This window comes from Salvelinus namaycush, chromosome 4, assembly GCF_016432855.1.
Source record: "Salvelinus namaycush isolate Seneca chromosome 4, SaNama_1.0, whole genome shotgun sequence".
NCBI lineage: Eukaryota > Metazoa > Chordata > Actinopteri > Salmoniformes > Salmonidae > Salvelinus > Salvelinus namaycush.
In genome coordinates this window covers 2,642,545-2,664,410 of record NC_052310.1, presented here as the reverse complement: position 1 = coordinate 2,664,410, position 21,866 = coordinate 2,642,545, and the positions used below count along the sequence as shown (strand labels likewise).

The 21,866-nt window shown below is 48.3% G+C and overlaps 1 protein-coding gene across 2 annotated transcripts in view; it reads right to left on the bottom strand.

Moving 5' to 3' along the window:
• LOC120046058 (CSC1-like protein 2) overlaps positions 1–21,866 on the bottom strand; it is a 45,830-nt gene that overhangs the window by 14,131 nt on the left and 9,833 nt on the right. The window contains exons 2-6 of one of the 2 annotated variants that reach the window (XM_038990976.1): positions 14,313–14,436; positions 13,333–13,466; positions 12,999–13,136; positions 7,586–7,739; positions 6,355–6,461 (exon numbers count right to left, since the gene is read on the bottom strand). In XM_038990976.1, the coding sequence (XP_038846904.1) occupies positions 6,355–6,461; positions 7,586–7,739; positions 12,999–13,136; positions 13,333–13,466; positions 14,313–14,436 (657 nt within the window). Of the gene's footprint in view, positions 1–6,354; positions 6,462–7,585; positions 7,740–12,998; positions 13,137–13,332; positions 13,467–13,852; positions 13,860–14,312; positions 14,437–21,866 lie in introns of those variants that run through there. The other variant, XM_038990977.1, reaches the window with a different exon arrangement.

The following is a 21,866-nucleotide window of genomic DNA, read 5'->3' as shown; positions in this document are numbered from 1 at the left end:
GAACTCTTCTGGACACTGACGATAATAAACGATAGACCCCATCGGAGAACAGCTTTAATTGGTGCAGAACTAAGTCGCTACAATATTGACATTGCTGCCCTGAGTGAGACCAGGTTCCCTGGATCAAGGTTCCCTGGATGAGGAGGGAGAAGGTTACACCTTCTTTTGGAAAGGTTACCCTCCGGGGGGGGGGGACAACATCAGCAGTGTGGGACTGGCAATTAAGAATAGCCTTTTACCCAGCCTCACTGTAACACCTGTCGGTATAAGTGAAAGACTCATGTCTCTCTGTATCCCCTTAGCCAAAATGTGTTATGCTACTCTTCTCAGTGCCTACACACCAACATTACCATCTGAAAATGAGGCGAAGGACTGCTTCTACCAGTCACTAGATGAGGCCCTTCACCGCAACCCCAGGGATGACAAGATCTTTCTGCTGGATGACTTCAACGCTAGGGTGGGACAGAACAACAGGATATGGAGCAGAGTTCTGGGTAGGCATGGTGTTGGCCAGCTCAATGAGAACGGCATGAGACTGCTAACTATGTGCCGAGTATGATCTCATCGTCACTAACATCTTGTACCAACACAACAACAAATATAAAACATCACAATGTAACCCACGCTCCAAACACCGACCACCTGATCAACTACGTCATAGTGACACGTTCTCACACTAATGACGTCCTGCTGACACGTGACATGAGGAATGCTGGACAGATTACCGTATGATACTGCCTAAACTCCAGGTGAGAATACGCCCCCCCCCCCAACGCCTGTAGAAGTCCAGTAAGAGGTGTCTGCACTGTACCCGGCTTGAGAAAGCTGCAGTAAGGGATGAGTTCCGTAGCTCCCATGGACCCAGAAGTGGGAATCTATCAGGCAGAGGATCCCATGGACCCAGAAGTGGGCATCTATCAGCTCAGAGGATCCCATGGACCCAGAAGTGGGCATCTATTAGCTATTAGGAAACATCAGGATTGGTTCGATGAGAACTCGGACACCATCACAACCTTACTGGACAATATGCACAAAGCAGACAGGGCCACTCTCAACAGCCCCACATCTGCTACCCTCCGCCAGCAATGGTGTGCATCACGCACGAAAGTGCAAACAACCCTGCATGCTCTGCTGAACGAATGGTGGACGAATAAGGAACAGGAAATCAAAATGTATGCCGACAAACAAAAAAAACGCACCATTTCTACAAACTGAGCTAAAGCTATCTATGGCTCTAGAAATCACTCCATCACTCCCCTGAAAACAGCTGATGGTCTGACTCTCTTGACCCACCAAAACCAGATCCTGATGAGGTGGGCTGACCCACCAAAACCAGATCCTGATGAGGTGGGCTGACCCACCAAAACCAGATCCTGATGAGGTGGGCTGACCCACCAAAACCAGATCCTGATGAGGTGGGCTGACCCACCAAAACCAGATCCTGATGAGGTGGGCTGACCCACCAAAACCAGATCCTGATGAGGTGGGCTGACCACCCATTCAAGACCTCAACCATTCGCCAACCTTCCAAGAGGTGTTATCAGCTATTTGTTCCCTCAATAACAACACGGCTCGTGGCGCTGCCAGCATCCCGGCAGAGCTACTGAAGAAGGGAGGTTACTGCTGCCAGCATCCCGGCAGAGCTACTGAAGAAGGGAGGTTACTGCTGCCAGCATCCCGGCAGAGCTACTGAAGAAGGGAGGTTACTGCGGACAGCATCCCGGCAGAGCTACTGAAGGAGGGAGGTTACTGCTGACAGCATCCCGGCAGAGCTACTGAAGAAGGGAGGTTACTGCTGACAGCATCCCGGCAGAGCTACTGAAGAAGGGAGGTTACTGCTGACAGCATCCCGGCAGAGCTACTGAAGAAGGGAGGTTACTGCTGACAGCATCCCGGCAGAGCTACTGAAGAAGGGAGGTTACTGCTGACAGCATCCCAGCAGAGCTACTGAAGAAGGGAGGTTACTGCTGACAGCATCCCAGCAGAGCTACTGAAGAAGGGAGGTTACTGCTGAAAAACATCAGGACATTTTCATGGCCTTCCACACTATGAGCAGGGAACTACTATGGGGCATTCTACTCAAATGTGTCAACATCCTTTGCCAGTTCCATGATGGGATGACGGCTCGGGTGGTCCTAGGAGGGCAAGAGTCAATGCCCTTTGTAGTAAGCATCGATGTGAGGCAGGTGTGTGTGCTGGCACCTGTCCTCTTTAACATCTTCCTCTCATGTGTCACCCAGCTTCTCCACAAGGAGCTTGAGGACAGCAGCGGTGTTGTGGTGGAGGTGGACTTCAGGCCGGATGGAAACCTACACAACATCAGGAGGCTCCAAGCAACCACCAAGGGTTTCGACGGAGCGGGTTCTTGAGCTGCAGGATGCTGATGACTGTGCTCTTGTGGCCCACACTCCGGAAGACCTTCAGTCCGTCCTTGTAGCGTCTGTGAGGGTCTATAGCAGGATGGGACTGTCTATCAACACCACCAAGACAGAGATGGTCTGCCAATGGAGATCCAGCCCTCTACCCACCATGCCTGTCTTCACCATTGAACACAAATCACTGGCAATAGTCCCGTCATCCAAATACCTGGGTAGCATCCTCTCGGAGGATTGCAGCATCGACCTCGAAATTCAAAACAGGATCAAGCAATCATCAGCTGCCTTCTGGAAACTCAGACACAGGGTCTTCCGAAACAGGGATATCCGCCTCCACAACAAAGTCGGCGTCTATCAAGCCGATGGCATCACCACACTGGTTTACAGCTGTGAAGCCTGGGTCACTTTACAGCTGTGAAGCCTGGGTCACTTTACAGCTGTGAAGCCTGGGTCACTTCACAGCTGTGAAGCCTGGGTCACTTTACAGCTGTGAAGCCTGGGTCACTTTACAGCTGTGAAGCCTGGGTCACTTTACAGCTGTGAAGCCTGGGTCACTTTACAGCTGTGAAGCCTGGGTCACTTTACAGCTGTGAAGCCTGGGTCACTTTACAGCTGTGAAGCCTGGGTCACTTTACAGCTGTGAAGCCTGGGTCACTTTACAGCTGTGAAGCCTGGGTCACTTTACAGCTGTGAAGCCTGGGTCACTTTACAGCTGTGAAGCCTGGGTCACTTTACAGCTGTGAAGCCTGGGTCACTTTACAGCTGTGAAGCCTGGGTCACTTTACAGCTGTGAAGCCTGGGTCACTTTACAGCTGTGAAGCCTGGGTCACTTTACAACTTTGAAGCCTGGGTCACCTTACAGTCGACACAACAAGCAGCTCGAGTGATTCCACATAAGTTACCTGCAGTGCATCCTGGGATTCACCTGGTGTGACCCATACAGAAATACTTGGTAAGACCAACTGTAAGAGTATAGAGGCCGTGGTCTCCCAGCACCAACTGTAAGAGTATAGAGGCCATGGTCACCCAGCACCAACTGTAAGAGTATAGAGGCCATGGTCACCCTGCACCAACTGTAAGAGTATAGAGGCCATGGTCACCCAGCACCAACTGTAAGAGTATGGAGGCCATGGTCACCCAGCACCAACTGTAAGAGTATGGAGGCTATGGTCACCCTGCACCAACTGTAAGAGTATAGAGGCCATGGTCACCCTACACCAACTGTAAGAGTATGGAGGCCATGGTCACCCAGCACCAACTGTAAGAGTGCGGAGGCCATAGTCACCCAGCACCAACTGTAAGAGTACGGAGGCCATAGTCACCCTGCACCAACTGTAAGAGTACGGAGGCTATGGTCACCCAGCACCAACTGTAAGAGTACAGAGGCTATGGTCACCCAGCACCAACTGTAAGAGTACGGAGGCCATGGTCACCCAGCACCAACTGTAAGAGTACGGAGGCCATGGTCACCCAGCACCAACTGTAAGAGTATGGAGGCCATGGTCACCCAGCACCAACTGTAAGAGTATAGAGGCCATGGTAGCCCAGCACCACCTGTAAGAGTATAGAGGCCATGGTCACCCAACACCAACTGTAAGAGTACGGAGGCCATGGTCACCCTGCACCAACTGTAAGAGTATAGAGGCCATGGTCACCCAACACCAACTGTAAGAGTATAGAGGCCATGGTCACCAAGCACCAACTGTAAGAGTATAGAGGCCATGGTCACCAAGCACCAACTGTAAGAGTATAGAGGCCATGGTCACCAAGCACCAACTGTAAGAGTACGGAGGCCATGGTCACCCAGCACCAACTGTAAGAGTATAGAGGCTATGGTCACCCAGCACCAACTGTAAGAGTATAGAGGCCATGGTCACCCTGCACCAACTGTAAGAGTACGGAGGCTATGGTCACCCAGCACCAACTGTAAGAGTATGGAGGCCATGGTCACCCAGCACCAACTGTAAGAGTATAGAGGCCATGGTCACCAAGCACCAACTGTAAGAGTATAGAGGCCATGGTCACCAAGCACCAACTGTAAGAGTATAGAGGCCATGGTCACCCTGCACCAACTGTAAGAGTACGGAGGCCATGGTCACCCAGCACCAACTGTAAGAGTATAGAGGCCATGGTCACCCTGCACCAACTGTAAGAGTACGGAGGCTATGGTCACCCAGCACCAACTGTAAGAGTATAGAGGCTATGGTCACCCAGCACCAACTGTAAGAGTATAGAGGCTATGGTCACCCAGCACCAACTGTAAGAGTATAGAGGCTATGGTCACCCAGCACCAACTGTAAGAGTATAGAGGCTATGGTCACCCAGCACCAACTGTAAGAGTATAGAGGCTATGGTCACCCAGCACCAACTGTAAGAGTATAGAGGCTATGGTCACCCAGCACCAACTGTAAGAGTATAGAGGCTATGGTCACCCAGCACCAACTGTAAGAGTACGGAGGCTATGGTCACCCAGCACCAACTGTAAGAGTATAGAGGCTATGGTCACCCAGCACCAACTGTAAGAGTATAGAGGCTATGGTCACCAAGCACCAACTGTAAGAGTATAGAGGCTATGGTCACCCAGCACCAACTGTAAGAGTATAGAGGCTATGGTCACCCAGCACCAACTGTAAGAGTATAGAGGCTATGGTCACCCAGCACCAACTGTAAGAGTATAGAGGCCATGGTCACCCAGCACCAACTGTAAGAGTATAGAGGCTATGGTCACCCAGCACCAACTGTAAGAGTATAGAGGCTATGGTCACCCAGCACCAACTGTAAGAGTATAGAGGCTATGGTCACCCAGCACCAACTGTAAGAGTATGGAGGCCATGGTCACCCAGCACCAACTGTAAGAGTATAGAGGCTATGGTCACCCAGCACCAACTGTAAGAGTATAGAGGCTATGGTCACCCAGCACCAACTGTAAGAGTATAGAGGCTATGGTCACCCAGCACCAACTGTAAGAGTATAGAGGCTATGGTCACCCAGCACCAACGGCGCTGGCTTGGGCATGTCATTAGAATGTCTCAGGAGGAAGATCCTGTACGGCCAGCTATACTTTGGCCGGCGGTCTGCAGGGGGGCAGATGAAAACGTTGCTGAAGAAGTGCAACATCAAACCCACAGACCTAGAGGATTCTGCTGCCGATCGTTCCAGCTGGCGGCAGCTCTGCCAGAGCGGTGGACAGAGGTGGGAGGAGGAGAGGAGCACAAAGAGACAGCAAAAACAGCTCAGGAGTTTGTGGATCTCGTAAATATTAAATAGTCCGGGTGGCTATTTGATTAATTGTTCATCAGTCTTATAGCTTGGGGGTAGAAGCTGTTAAGCCGTTTGGACCTAGACTTGGCGCTCCGGTACCGCTTGCCGTACGGTAGCAGAGAGAACAGTCTATGACTTGGGTGACTGAAGTCTGACATTTTTTGGGGCTTTCCTCAGACACCGCCTAGTATATAGGCCATACGCACTACCCTCTGTCGCACCTTTCAGTCGGATGCCTAGCAGTTGCCATACCAGGCGGTGATGCAGCCAGTCAGAATGCTCTCGATGGTGCAGCTGTAGAACTTTTTAAGGATCTGGGGACCCATGGCAAATCTTTTCAGTCTCCTGAGGGGGAAAAGGCGTTGTCGGGCCCTCTTCACGACTTCTTTGTTGTGTTTGGACCATGATAGTTTGTTGGTGATGTCGACACCAAGGAACTTGAAACTCTCGACCCGCTCCACCACAGCCCCGTCGATGTGAATGGGGGCGTTTTCGGCCCGCCTTTTCCTGTCGTCCACGATCAGCTCTTTTGTCTTGATCACATTGAGGTAGAGGTTTTTGTCGTGGCACCACACTGCCAGGTCTCTCACCAAATAATTCACTCTTAACTCAGAAGTGGAAGACATCGTCGGATACAATGGACTACCATAACGTGTGTGAGTCGTACCGTGTCCAGTGTGTGTGTGTGTGTGTGTGTGTGTGAGAAAGAGAATGGTACCGTGTCCAGTGGGCCTCGAAGAAGGCCGAGTAGTATACGATGGTGGGGAGCAGGGCGGAGAAGGCCCACAGCAGCAGGGTGGGGAAGAACTGGGTCACAATGGGGTTCTGGAGGAGGAGAGGAAGAGAGGGAGGAAGAAAGGGAGGAGAGCAAGAAAGGGGAGAGAGGATAGGTGGAGGATGAGGAAGAGAGGGAGGAGAGGCAGGGAGGATGAGGAAGAGGGAGTAGAAGAAGGGATGAGAGGATAGGTGGAGGATGAGGAAGAGAGGGAGGAGAAGAAGGGAGGATGAGGAAGAGAGGGAGGAGAGGCAGGGAGGATGAGGAAGAGGGAGGAGAGGAAGGGAAGAGAGGATAGGTGGAGGATGAGGAAGAGAGGGAGGAGAAGAAGGGAGGATGAGGAAGAGAGGGAGGAGAGGCAGGGAGGATGAGGAAGAGAGGGAGGAGAGGCAGGGAGGAGAGGATAGGTGGAGGATGAGGAAGAGAGGATAGGTGGAGGAAGAGAGGTAGGAGAGGAAGGGAAGAGAGGATAGGTGGAGGAAGAGAGGGAGGAGAGGAAGGGAAGAGAGTAAGGGTGGAGGATGAGGAAGAGAGGGAGGAGAGGAAGGAGAGGAAGGGAAGAGAGGAAGGGAAGAGAGGATGGGAGGAGGATGAGGAAGAGAGGGAGGAGAGGAAGGAGAGGAAGGGAAGAGAGTAAGGGAAGAGAGGAAGGGAAGAGAGGATGGGTGGAGGAGAGGAAGAGAGGGAGGAGAGGAAGGAGAGGAAGGGAAGGGAAGAGAGGAAGGGAAGAGAGGATGGGTGGAGGATGAGGAAGAGAGGGAGGAGAGGAAGGGAAGAGAGGAAGGGAAGAGAGGAAGGGAAGAGAGGATAGGTGGAGGAGAGGAAGAGAGGGAGAGGAGGGAGGGGTGGAATATTGCAGATGAAGGTTAACAGTTAAGGTTAATTATAGTACACAGACTAATGCCCTTTTTCCACAATACTGTCAACCAAACCATACTCTGCTGGATCCTGTCCAGCTCAGTTACAGCACGGTGGGTGTGTAACCCGTCCAGTGCAGGACAGCTTGATTCAGTCGTGTGAAAAGGGTCAAACTGATCTGCGTGCCAAATGGCACTTTATTTCCTTATATAGTGCACTATATAGAGAATAGGGTTCACTAAATAGGGAACTGTTTGGGACGTATCCTGACATTCGACCTCCTGAGCTTCAGAAAGAGAGGTCAGAGGTGACTCACGTTGAGGTACTCGACAGGCTTGGTGACGTTGAACTTGTCCATGGTGGAGATGATGATGGCGGGGGTTGTGAGGAAGAAGAGGAGGAGGAAGAGGATACAGTTGATGATGAAGCATCTCAGCCACCAGGGGAACCCTCCGACTGACAGATGCTCCCTGGGAGAAATCAGGAGAGGACAGGTCAATCTATCAATCCAAGAATAGAATGCAACGTTATCGTTCATACAGGGTTCATACACAAATTCCATTACTTCTCTGTGACTTTTAAACAAATTTCCATGACCAACAATTGGCCGCGTCTCTATATACATACGGAGTCCTCTGTAATTATTGCGACAATGACACATTTTTGTTGTTTTGGCTCTGTACTCTAGCACTTTGGATTTGAAAATACAATGACTATGAGGTTAAAGTGCAGACTGTCTGCTTTAATTTGAGGGTATTTTCATCCATATCGGGTGAACCGTTTAGAAATTACAGCACTCTTTGTACCTAGTCCCCCCTCCATTTTAGAGGACCAAAAGTATTGCTACAAATTCACTTATATTTGTATTAAAGTATACAGAAGTTTAGTATTTGGTCCCATATTCCTAGCACGCAATCACTACATCAAGCTTGTGATTCTACAAAGTTGTTGGATGCATTTGCTGTTTGTTTTGGTTGTGGGTCAGATACTTTCTTGACCCCCCCCTAAACATAAAAAAATGGTGAATAATGTAGTGTGTCATTTTGGAGTCCCTTTTATTGATTCTAAACACTTCTATATTAATGTGGATTCTACCATGATTACGGATAGTCCTGAATGAAGATGAGCGGCAGGATGGAGTGGTCTGTAGGACAACGCTGATTGATTGGTGCCCCCCACAAAGAAGAATATCTGTTAGACAACTGTATAAAACACATGTGGTCAACTCGCAGTCTGAAGAGCTGATGGGTGTGCAGGCTTTTGATCCAGCCCTGCACATTGACTCTGTACTGTAACACCCTGTATATAGCCTCCACATTGACTCTGTACCGTAACACCCTGTATATAGCCTCCACATTGACTCTGTACTGTAACACCCTGTATATAGCCTCCACATTGACTCTGTACTGTAACACCCTGTATATAGCCTCCACATTGACTCTGTACTGTAACACCCTGTATATAGCCTCCACATTGACTCTGTACCATAACACCTTGTATATAGCCTCCACATTGACTCTGTACCGTAACACCCTGTATATAGCCTCCACATTGACTCTGTACCGTAACACCCTGTATATAGGGTGGATGAAAACCGTCAGCCTCCCGGGTGGCGCAGTGGTCAAGGGCACTGCATCGCAGTGCTAGCTGCGCCACCAGAGTCTCTGGGTTCGCGCCCAGGCTGGGCTGGGTTCGCGCCCAGGCTCTGTCGCAGCCGGCCGCAACCGGGAGGTCCGTGGGGCGACGCACAATTGGCATAGCGTCGTCCGGGTTAGGGAGGGTTTGGCCGGTAGGGATATCCTTGTCTCAGTATGTAAAAAAAAAAAAAAATTAATAAAATGTATGCACTCTACTGTAAGTCGCTCTGGATAAGAGCGTCTGCTAAATGACTAAAATGTAAAATGTAAATATAGCCTCCACATTGACTCTGTACCGTAACACCCTGTATATAGCCTCCACACATTGACTCTGTACCGTAACACCCTGTATATAGCCTCCACATTGACTCTGTACCGTAACACCCTGTATATAGCCTCCACATTGACTGTACCGTAACACCCTGTATATAGCCTCCACATAGACTCTGTACCGTAATACCCTGTATATAGCCCCCACATTGACTCTGTACCGTAATACCCTGTATATAGCCCCCACATTGACTCTGTACCGTAATACCCTGTATATAGCCCCCACATTGACTCTGTACCGTAACACCCTGTATATAGCACCCACATTGACTCTGTATCGTAACACCCTGTATATAGCCCCCACATTGACTCTGTACCGTAATACCCTGTATATAGCCTCCACATTGACTCTGTACCGTAATACCCTGTATATAGCCTCCACATTGACTCTGTACCGTAACACCCTGTATATAGCCTCCACATTGACTCTGTACTGGTACCCCCTGTATATAGCCTCCACATTGACTCTGTACCGTAATACCCTGTATATAGCCCCCACATTGACTCTGTACCGTAATACCCTGTATATAGCCTTGCTATTGTTATTTACTGCTGCTGTTTAATTATTTGTTATTCATATCTCTTTTTGGGGGGGGGGGGGGTTCTTAAAACTGCATTGTTGGTTAAGGGTTTGTAAGTAAGCATTTCACTGTAAGGTCTACTACACCTGTTGTATTCGGCGCATGTAACTAATACAATTTGATTTGGATTTAAAGGGTTGCCCGGCCCAAGCAGTCAGACTGATGTAATTGACCCATTATTCTGCGTTGTAAATTGAATTGTATGATTTTTTTCTTAGCGTTTTTAAACGGAAAAATGGATGAAAATAAAATGGCAGTTTTAACATTAAGAAAAATTGGCACAACTTCTTGTACGAGAAGATTATAAGAAGAAGATTCTAGGCCCCTTGGCCTAGATGGACTTGATTTTCACTCTGTGGCCCTTCACATACAGGACTGAGGCTGACACCAAGAGACGACGCCAGATATGTACAGTCTTCAGCTGTGAGGTAATCTGATAACAACAATCAGCAGTTGGCTAATCGTCTACACCAGTGGTCACCAACCACCAGCTGTCACGAGTCAAGATCACTTCCCCAGTCAAAAAGAAAGCAATCAGTCCACTCAGATTTTTTTACTTAAAAAATATATATATATATATCTTTTTTTACATTAACCCAATGAAAACAGTTGTGTAGGAATCAGGTTTGTGCAGTAAACAGTCCTAATACATTATCACAGCATATTGGCTATATGCCTGGTCTAATACATTATCACAGCATATTGGCTATATGCCTGGCCTAATACATTATCACAGCATATTGGCTATATGCCTGGCCTAATACATTATCACAGCATATTGGCTATATGCCTGGTCTAATACATTATCACAGCATATTGGCTATATGCCTGGTCTAATACATTATCACATCCTATTGGCTATATGCCTGGCCTAATACATTATCACAGCATATTGGCTATATGCCTGGTCTAATACATTATCACAGCATATTGACTACATGTCTGGTCTAATACATTATCACAGCATGTTGACTATATGTCTGGTATAATACATTATCACAGCATATTGACTATATGTCTGGTCTAATACATTATCACAGCATATTGACTACATGTCTGGTCTAATACATTATCACAGCATATTGGCTATATGCCTGGTCTAATACATTATCATAGCATACTGGCTATATGCCTGGTCTATTACATTATCATAGCATATTGGCTATATGCCTGGTCTAATACATTACCACAGCATAGTGGCTATATGCCTAGTCTATTACATTATCACAGCTATATGCCTGGTCTAATACATTACCACAGCATAGTGGCTATATGCCTGGTCTAATACATTATCACAGCATAGTGGCTATATGCCTGGTCTAATACATTATCACAGCATAGTGGCTATATGCCTGGTCTAATACATTACCACAGCATAGTGGCTATATGCCTGGTCTAATACATTATCACAGCTATATGCCTGGTCTAATACATTATCACAGCATAGTGGCTATATGCCTGGTCTAATACATTATCACAGCATAGTGGCTATATGCCTGGCCTAATACATTATCACAGCATAGTAGCTATATGCCTGGCCTAATACATTATCACAGCATAGTGGCTATATGCCAGGTCTAATACATTATCACAGCATAGTGGCTCTATGCCTGGCCTAATACATTACCACAGCATATTGGCTCTATGCCTGGCCTAATACATTATCACAGCATATTGGCTATATGCCTGGCCTAATACATTATCACAGCATATTGGCTATATGCCTGGTCTAATACATTATCACAGCATATTGGCTATATGCCTGGTCTAATACATTATCACAGCATATTGGCTATATGCCTGGTCTAATACATTATCACAGCATATTGGCTATATGCCTGGTCTAATACATTATCACAGCATATTGGCTATATGCCTGGCCTAATACATTATCACAGCATATTGGCTATATGCCTGGTCTAATACATTATCACAGCATATTGACTACATGTCTGGTTTAATACATTATCACAGCATATTGACTACATGTCTGGTCTAATACATTATCACAGCATATTGACTACATGTCTGGTCTAATACATTATCACAGCATATTGACTACATGTCTGGTCTAATACATTATCACAGCATGTTGACTATATGTCTGGTCTAATACATTATCACAGCATATTGGCTATATGCCTGGCCTAATACATTATCACAGCATATTGGCTATATGCCTGGTCTAATACATTATCACAGCATATTGGCTATATGCCTGGTCTAATACATTATCACATCCTATTGGCTATATGCCTGGTCTAATACATTATCACATCCTATTGGCTATATGCCTGGTCTAATACATTATCACAGCATATTGGCTATATGCCTGGTCTAATACATTATCACAGCATAGTGGCTATATGCCTGGTCTAATACATTATCACAGCATAGTGGCTATATGCCTGGTCTAATACATTATCACAGCTATATGCCTGGTCTAATACATTATCACAGCTATATGCCTGGTCTAATACATTATCACAGCATAGTGGCTATATGCCTGGTCTAATACATTATCACAGCATAGTGGCTATATGCCTGGTCTAATACATTATCACAGCATAGTGGCTATATGCCTGGTCTAATACATTATCACAGCATATTGGCTATATGCCTGGCCTAATACATTATCATAGCATATTGGCTATATGCCTGGTCTGCCAATATTGTTCTTCTCAGACCATATTATATTTCAGGACTCAAGCTTTGATAACAAAATACTGTAGATCAATTGGTGTAGCACTTGCGAGGCACAGCCCTGCATAAATTGAAATAACGTGCAAATAATTTCCTTATTTATTTTACTGGACTGATGGTACCTGTATCTGACGTTCATGGTGCTTTCAAGAAAACTGGGAACTCGGGGGGGGGGGGAAGAGGTCAAATCATGACCTCCGTGAACTTCAGGTCGGAAAGTCGGGACGCTCTTGAAAGATGCCAGAATTTCCGAGTCAGATGACCGTTCAAAAATGATTTTCCTCAGTCGGATCTCGTTTTTTTCACCCCCCGAGTTTCCAGTTGTCTTGAAAGCACCTTGAACATCAGATGCAGAGACCGTCAGTCCTTGAACGCACTGAAGTAGGACATTCCCAGAGTTCCCAGTTGTTTTGAACACGGCATTAGTCTCAGCGGAGGGGAGGGAGAGAATCTGTGCTGTATGTGTGTGTGTTCTCACCAGTAGACGTTCTGTGGGTCTGGTGCGTAGCCGACCGTCCAGGAATACGTGTGAAGGTGCTGGCTGAAGGAGGAAGACCTGGGTTCCCTCTGACAGTGGCAGCCCTGACAGTTACACGCATTGTAATCCTTCAGGATACTGAACAGGGAACCATATAGGAAGATTAACACTCGATTTACAGTTACAAACGCACAAAAAAAGACAAAACATTGATTTCCAGCATTCTCACATTCGTTCCAATAGCCGAGTGATGAACGACACTTGAAAGAGGAGAGATTACAAAAAAAACGCAAACATCCTCTCATTCCTCTGGTGTTGTCACACAGGCTCTTACATGGCGGTCATGGCTTCGTTCTGGAAGGTAACGAAGGCCATTCCCAGTGGTTTACTGTTGACCTTCTCTCTCTCCTTCCTGTACTCCTCCTTCAGCTTGGACTCCAGCTTGGTGTAGTAACTCACTGCCTCCTCCTGTAGGATAGAGATGGTTAGTTAGAAGACGAAGAAGAAAGGACTAATGAGAATACTATGAGAAAGACATAAATGGTCACTCAGCAACATACCCAGAGGGAATTTGATTGTGGCATTTGGATAGGACAAAAAAACAACCACACAAATACAAATTCCCAAAAACTTCTTGAATCAACTCTCTCCTTAGGAGTAGTGTTATGATGTGGTACTGTAAATGGGTCTGAGGTGAGGGTGTAAATACAGGTAGACGTTGGTCTTACCTGTTCACAGCCCTTGATAATACAGGTAGACGTCGGTCTTACCTGTTCACAGCCCTTGATAATACAGGTAGACGTTGGTCTTACCTGTTCACAGCCCTTGATAATACAGGTAGACGTTGGTCTTACCTGTTCACAGCCCTTGATAATACAGGTAGACGTTGGTCTTACCTGTTCACAGCCCTTGATAATACAGGTAGACGTTGGTCTTACCTGTTCACAGCCCTTGATAATACAGGTAGACGTTGGTCTTACCTGTTCACAGCCCTTGATAATACAGGTAGACGTTGGTCTTACCTGTTCACAGCCCTTGATAATACAGGTAGACGTCGGTCTTCCTGTTCACAGCCCTTGATAATACAGGTAGACGTCGGTCTTACCTGTTCACAGCCCTTGATAATACAGGTAGACGTTGGTCTTACCTGTTCACAGCCCTTGATAATACAGGTAGACGTTGGTCTTCCTGTTCACAGCCCTTGATAATACAGGTAGACGTCGGTCTTACCTGTTCACAGCCCTTGATAATACAGGTAGACGTTGGTCTTACCTGTTCACAGCCCTTGATAATACAGGTAGACGTCGGTCTTACCTGTTCACAGCCCTTGATAATACAGCAGCAGAGATGTCCACAGGGTTTGGGGTTGATCATGGAGGGGATGTGCTCCTTGGACTGTAGGTCTTTAAAGAACTTCATGCTCCGTTCAGTCTTCTTCCTGTTTACAGAAGCACATTTTACGTGGACAATGAAGGCATGAAGCGAGCGAAACTGACCCCCCCCATGCGTTCACCCCCCGTCTCCCCCCCCCCCCCCCCCCCCCCCTCCCACGCTCCCAGTGTGCGTCTGCCCCCCCCCTCCCAGTGTGCTCTGTCCCCCCCAGTGTGCCCCCCCCCCAGCCCATCCTCCTACAGTCTAACACATGACTCAACTAATCCAGCCCATCTGACTTCAGTTAGGAACAATTCCACAGATAGACCTACTATTGTATGTATGTTTAGGGCTGGCCTGGGAGGCACGGACTACACACACCACACGGGACACATGGCCCATGGAGAGGGCAGGACCTGCACTGTAGCCTTACCCAACTACCTGGGAGAATGGATCTCCCAGAGAGACCACATTCATGTAAATGGTGGATTAATGTAATTCCTCTCCTAAGGGAGAAATTCTAAGAGAAACCATTGAGGCGGCAGGTAGCCTAGTGGTTAGAGTGTAGGGACGGCAGGTAGCCTAGTGGTTAGAGTGTAGGGACGGCAGGTAGCCTAGTGGTTAGAGTGTAGGGACGGCAGGTTAGCCAGTGGTAGAGTGTAGGGAGGCAGGTAGCCTAGTGGTAGTGTAGGGGGCAGTAGCTAGTGGTAGTAGTGTGGGACGGCAGGTAGCCTAATGTGTTAGAGTGTAGGGACAGCAGGTAGCCTATGGTTAGAGTGTAGGGACGGCAGGTAGCCTAGTGGTTGTTAGGTGTAGGGACGGCAGGTAGCCTAGTGGTTAGAGTAGTAGGCGGCAGGTAGGTAGCGAGGTAGTAGAGGTAGAGTAGGGAGGCAGTAGCCTAGTGGTTAGAGTGTAGGGACGGCAGGTAGCCTAGTGGTTAGAGTGTAGGGACGGCGGTAGCCATAGTGGTTAGAGTGTAGGGGCGGCAGAGAGCCTAGTGGTTAGAGTGTAGGGACGGCAGGTAGCCTAGTGGTAGAGTGTAGGGACGGCAGGTAGCCTAGTGGTTAGAGTGTAGGGACGGCAGGTAGCCTAGTGGTTAGAGCGTAGGGACGGCAGGTAGCCTAGTGGCTAGAGCGTCGGGACGGCAGGTGGTTAGAGTGTAGGGACGGCAGGTAGCCTAGTGGTTAGAGTGTAGGGACGGCAGGTGGTTAGAGCGTAGGGACGGCAGGTAGCCTAGTGGTTAGAGTGCAGGGACGGCAGGTAGCCTAGTGGTTAGAGTGTAGGGACGGCAGGTAGCCTAGTGGTTAGAGAGTAGGGACGGCAGGCGGCCTAGTGGTTAGAGTGTAGGGGCGGCAGGTAGCCTAGTGGTTAGAGCGTAGGGACGGCAGGCGGCCTAGTGGTTAGAGTGTAGGGGCGGCAGGTAGCCTAGTGGTTAGAGTGTAGGGACGGCAGGGTAGCCTAGTGGTTAGAGTGTAGGGGCGGCAGGTAGCCTAGTGGTTAGAGTGTAGGGACGGCAGGTAGCCTTGTGGTTAGAGTGTAGGGACGGTAGGTAGCCTAGTGGTTAGAGCATTGGGCCAGTAACCGAAAGGTTGTAAGATCGAATCCCCGAGCTGACAAGGTTCACATCTGTCGTTCTGCCCCTGAACAAGGCAGTTTAACCCACTGTTCCTAGGCCATCATTTGAAAATAAGAATTTGTTCTTAAATGACTTGCCAAGTTAAATAAAAGATAAATAAATAAAATACTTACTCAAAGTGTTGCTTGATGTGCTTCTCCTCTGCATACTTGGAGATCCCATTGACAAATAAAGTGCGTTTCACCTAAAAAGCAGAGCCAGAAATGAAGAAGACCTTTCACATTGACCTGGTACATCTAGTATACAGCCTGCATCCAGATAGTGGAGTGGTATTTAGGAATGTGTGTGTGCGTGTGCGTGTGTGTGTGTGTGTGTTCCACCACCCACCAAATCGTCCTCTCTGTAGTGCATCTTGGAGGTGTGTGTGTGTGTGTGTGTGTGTTGTGTGTTCCACCACCCACCAAATCGTCTCTCTGTAGTGCATCTTGGAGGTGTGTGTGTGTGTGTGTGTGTGTGTGTGTGTGTGTGTGTGTGTGTGTGTTTCCACCACCCACCAAATCGTCCTCTCTCTAGTGCATCTTGGAGGTGTGTGTGTGTTGTGTGTGTGGTGTGTGTGTGTGTGTTCCACCACCCACCAAATCGTCCTCTCTGTAGTGCATCTTGGAGGTGTGTGTGTGTGTGTGTGGTGTGTGTTGTTGGTGTGTGTGTTCCACCACCCACCAAATCGTCCTCTCTGTAGTGCATCTTGGAGGTGTGTGTGTGTGTGTGGTGTTGTGTGTTGTGTGTGGTTGTGTGTTCCACCACCCACCAAATGTCCTCTCTGTAGTGCATCTTGGAGGTGTGTGTGTGTGTGTGTGTGGTGTGTGTGTGGTGTGTGTGTGGTGTGTGTGTGTGTTCACCACCACAAATCGCCTCTCGTAGTGCATCTTGGAGGTGTGCGCACGGAAATAGAGGAACGCAAGTGGTGTGGAGCCCAGCAGCATGTTTGAGGGGGGGGGGGGGGGGGGAGTGGGGGGGGCGGGGGGGGGGGGGGGGGGGGGGGGGGGGGGGGGTGGGGGAGGGGAGGGTTTGCCACAGCGTGGGTGTGTGGGGGGGGGGGGGGGGATGGGGGGGGGGGGGGCGATCGGTGGGGGGGGGCAGACGATCAGCCGAACAGGTCAGCAGATCAGGTAGACGACAGAAACAGTGGTGTGGACCTGGAGGGCGTGCGTGTCATGTACGGCGGAGTGGGGGGGGGAGGCGGTGGGACGAGCAGATAACCTAGTTAACCTCAGCAGAGTTACTGGGGGGGGGGGGGACAGATAAACCTAGTTAATCACGCAGCATGTTACTGAGGGGGGGGGGGGGGGGGGACAGATAACCTAGAACTCAGCAGTAGTTATGGGGGGGGGGACAGATAACTAGTTAACTCAGCAGTATGTTACTGAGGGGGGGGGGGGGGGGGGGGGAGGACAGATAAACCTAGTTAACCTCAGCAGCATGTTACTGAGGGGGGGGGGGGGGGGGAACAGATAAAACCTAGTTAACCTCAGCAGTATGTTACTGAGGGGGGGGGGGGGGGGGGGGGACAGATAAACCTAGTTACCTCAGCAGTATGTTACTGGGGGGGGGGGGGGGGGGGGAAACAGTATAAACCTAGTTAACCTCAGCAGCATGTTACGAGGGGGGGGGGGGGGGGGGTGGGAAAGGGGGGGGGGGAACAGATAAACCTAGTTAACACATCAGATGTTACTGAGGGGGGGGGGGGGGGGGGAGGGGGGGGGGGGGGGGGGGAACAGATAAACCTAGTTAACCTCAGCCGTATGTTACTGAGGGGGGGGGGGGGGGGGGGGGGGGGGAACAGATAAACCTAGTTAACCTCAGCAGTATGTTACTGAGGGGGGGGGGGGGGGGGACAGATAAACCTAGTTAACCTCAGCAGCAGTATGTTACTGAGGGGGGGGGGGGGGGGGGGGACAGATAAACCTAGTTAACCTCAGCAGATGTTACTGAGGGGGGGGGGGGGGGGAAAAGATAAACCTAGTTAACCTCAGCAGTATGTTACTGAGGGGGGGGGGGAAAGGGGGGGGGGGGGAACAGGAACAACAGGGGAGGGGGGGGGGGGGGAAAGATAAACCTAGTTAACCTCCAGCAGTATGTTACTGAGGGGGGGGGGGGGGGGGGGGGGGGGGGGGGACAGATAAACCTAGTTAACCTCAGCAGTAGTTATGCTGAGGGGGGGGGGGGGGGGACAGATAACCTAGTTAACCTCAGCAGTATGTTACTGAGGGGGGGGGGGGACAGATAAACCTAGTTAATCACAGCAGTATGTTACTGAGGGGGGGGGGGACAGATAAACCTAGTTAACCTCAGCAGTATGTTACTGAGGGGGGGGGGGGACAGATAAACCTAGTTAACCTCAGCAGTATGTTACTGAGGGGAGAGACAGATAACCTCAGCAGTATGTTACTGAGGGGGGGGAGGGACAGATAAACCTAGTTAACTCAGCAGTTGTTACTGAGGGGAAGACAGATATAACCACAGCAGTATGTTACTGAGGGGAGAGACAGATAACCTCAGCAGTATGTTACTGTGAGGAGAGACAGATAACCTCAGCAGTATGTTATGAGGGGAGAGACAGTTAACCACAGCAGTATGTTACTGAGGGGAGAGACAGATAACCACAGCAGTATGTACTGAGGGGGGGGGGGACAGATAACCACAGCAGTATGTTACTGTGAGGAGAGACAGATACCACAGCAGTATGTTACTGTGAGGAGAGACAGATAACCACAGCAGTATGTTACTGAGGGGGGGGGGGGGGACAGATAACCACAGCAGTATGTTACTGAGGGGAGAGACAGATAACCACAGCAGTATGTTACTGTGAGGAGAGACAGATAACCACAGCAGTATGTTACTGAGGGGAGAGACAGATAACCACAGCAGTATGTTACGAGAGGAGAGACAGATAACCACAGCAGTATGTACTGTGAGGAGAGACAGATAACCACAGCAGTATGTTACTGAGAGGAGAGACAGATAACCACAGCAGTATGTTACTGAGAGGAGAGACAGATAACCACAGCAGTATGTTACGAGGGGAGAGACAGATAACCACAGCAGTATGTTACTGAGGGGGGGGGGGACAGATAACCACAGCAGTATGTTACTGTGAGGAGAGACAGATAACCACAGCAGTATGTTACTGAGAGGAGAGACAGTTAACCACGCAGTATGTTACTGAGGGGGGGGGACAGATAACACAGGAGTACTCGTGAGAGAGACAATAACCACAGCAGTATGTTACTGTGAGGAGAGACAGATAACCACAGCAGTATGTTACTGTGAGGAGAGACAGATAACCACAGCAGTATGTTACTGTGAGGAGAGACAGATAACCACAGCAGTATGTTACTGTGAGGAGAGACAGATAACCACAGCAGTATGTTACTGTGAGGAGAGACAGATAACCACAGCAGTATGTTACTGAGAGGAGAGACAGATAACCACAGCAGTATGTTACTGAGAGGAGAGACAGATAACCACAGCAGTATGTTACTGAGAGGAGAGACAGATAACCACAGCAGTATGTTACTGTGAGGAGAGACAGATAACCACAGCAGTATGTTACTGTGAGGAGAGACAGTTAACCACAGCAGTATGTTACTGTGAGGAGAGACAGTTAACCACAGCAGTGTGTTACTGAGAGGAGAGACAGATAACCAGATAACCACAGCAGTATGTTACTGTGAGGAGAGACAGATAACCACAGCAGTATGTTACTGTGAGGAGAGACAGATAACCACAGCAGTATGTTACTGAGAGGAGAGACAGTTAACCACAGCAGTATGTTACTGAGGGGAGAGACAGTTAACCACAGCAGTATGTTACTGAGGGGAGAGACAGATAACCACAGCAGTATGTTACTGAGAGGAGAGACAGTTAACCACAGCAGTATGTTACTGTGAGGAGAGACAGTTAACCACAGCAGTATGTTACTGAGGGGGGGGGGGACAGATAACCACAGCAGTATGTTACTGAGGGGAAGACAGATAACCACAGCGTATGTTACTGAGAGGAGAGACAGATACCACAGCAGTATGTTACTGAGGGGAGAGACAGTAACCACAGCAGTATGTTACTGTGAGGAGAGACAGATAACCTCAGCAGTATGTTACTGAGAGGAAGACAGTTAACCACAGCAGTATGTTACTGAGAGGAGAGACAGATAACCACAGCAGTATGTTACTGAGGGGAGAGACAGTTAACCACAGCAGTATGTTACTGTGAGGAGAGACAGATAACCACAGCAGTATGTTACTGTGAGGAGAGACAGATAACCACAGCAGTATGTTACTGAGAGGAGAGACAGATAACCACAGCAGTATGTTACTGTGAGGAGAGACAGATAACCACAGCAGTATGTTACTGAGAGGAGAGACAGTTAACCACAGCAGTATGTTACTGTGAGGAGAGACAGATAACCACAGCAGTATGTTACTGTGAGGAGAGACAGATAACCACAGCAGTATGTTACTGTGAGGAGAGACAGATAACCAGATAACCACAGCAGTATGTTACTGAGAGGAGAGACAGATAACCACAGCAGTATGTTACTGTGAGGAGAGACAGATAACCACAGCAGTATGTTACTGAGAGGAGAGACAGATAACCACAGCAGTATGTTACTGAGAGGAGAGACAGATAACCACAGCAGTATGTTACTGAGAGGAGAGACAGATAACCAGATAACCACAGCAGTATGTTACTGAGAGGAGAGACAGATAACCACAGCAGTATGTTACTGAGAGGAGAGACAGATAACCAGATAACCACAGCAGTATGTTACTGAGAGGAGAGACAGATAACCACAGCAGTATGTTACTGAGAGGAGAGACAGATAACCACAGCAGTATGTTACTGTGAAAAAAGAAAAAAAAATCTGACTTTTTCCGATATAATGTTAATGAAATGTTAGAGAAAGACGCCACTGAACGATTCAGAACATGAAGGTTCATATTGGTCAAGGTAAAATCCTGTTTGAGCCCTGAATGTTGATTGGCTGAAAGCCGTGCTATATCATATCGTAATACCACGGGTATGGCAACAACAACAAAAAACACGTTTACTGTTTGGATAACGTTGGTAACCAGTTTATAATAGCAATAAGGCATCTCTGGGGGTTTGTGGTATATGGCTAACATACCATCGCTATGGGCTGTATCCAGGCTGTACCCCCGAGGTGCCTTATTGCTTACTTATAACATAAGGAAGTTCATTTTCATCGCCCTACAATAAGGAAACAGAAATGGAGAAGCACTTACTTGGCATCCAGATTGGCTATAGTGGTACGCCCAAAACTGTAGGCATTGTTTTCTGTGTGGGGGGGAAAAAAGAGATTATATTTTACTTCATGGTTAGCCTAGAACACAGTAGAATAATAGGACATTATGTCTGTTGAAGCAGCTAGTCATTCTATTTCTACGATTGGTTCTAGAATGGGAATGTACGTTATAATTCATTCTATGATTGGGTTCTAGAATGGGGATGTACTTATAGTTCATTCTATGATTGGGTTCTAGAATGGGAATGTACATTATAGTTCATTATATTTCTATGGGTGGGTTGGAGGCTCATGTGTTTTTGTCCATTCTAGTTATTCTATATCCATGGGGGTTTGTGGTCTAGTTATTCCATTTCTATGTGTTTTTGTCCATTCTAGTTATTCTATTTCTATGGGTGCGTTGGGGGCTCATGTGTTTTTGTCCATTCTAGTTATTCTATTTCTATGGGTGCGTTGGGGGCCCATGTGTTTTTGTCCATTCTAGTTATTCTATATCTATGGGTGGGTTGGGGGCTCATGTGTTTTTAGAGGAGCAGGAGGTTTCCTATTGTATCAAAGTGAGGAAATGAATCCACAAGGCGCTGACGAGAAGAAT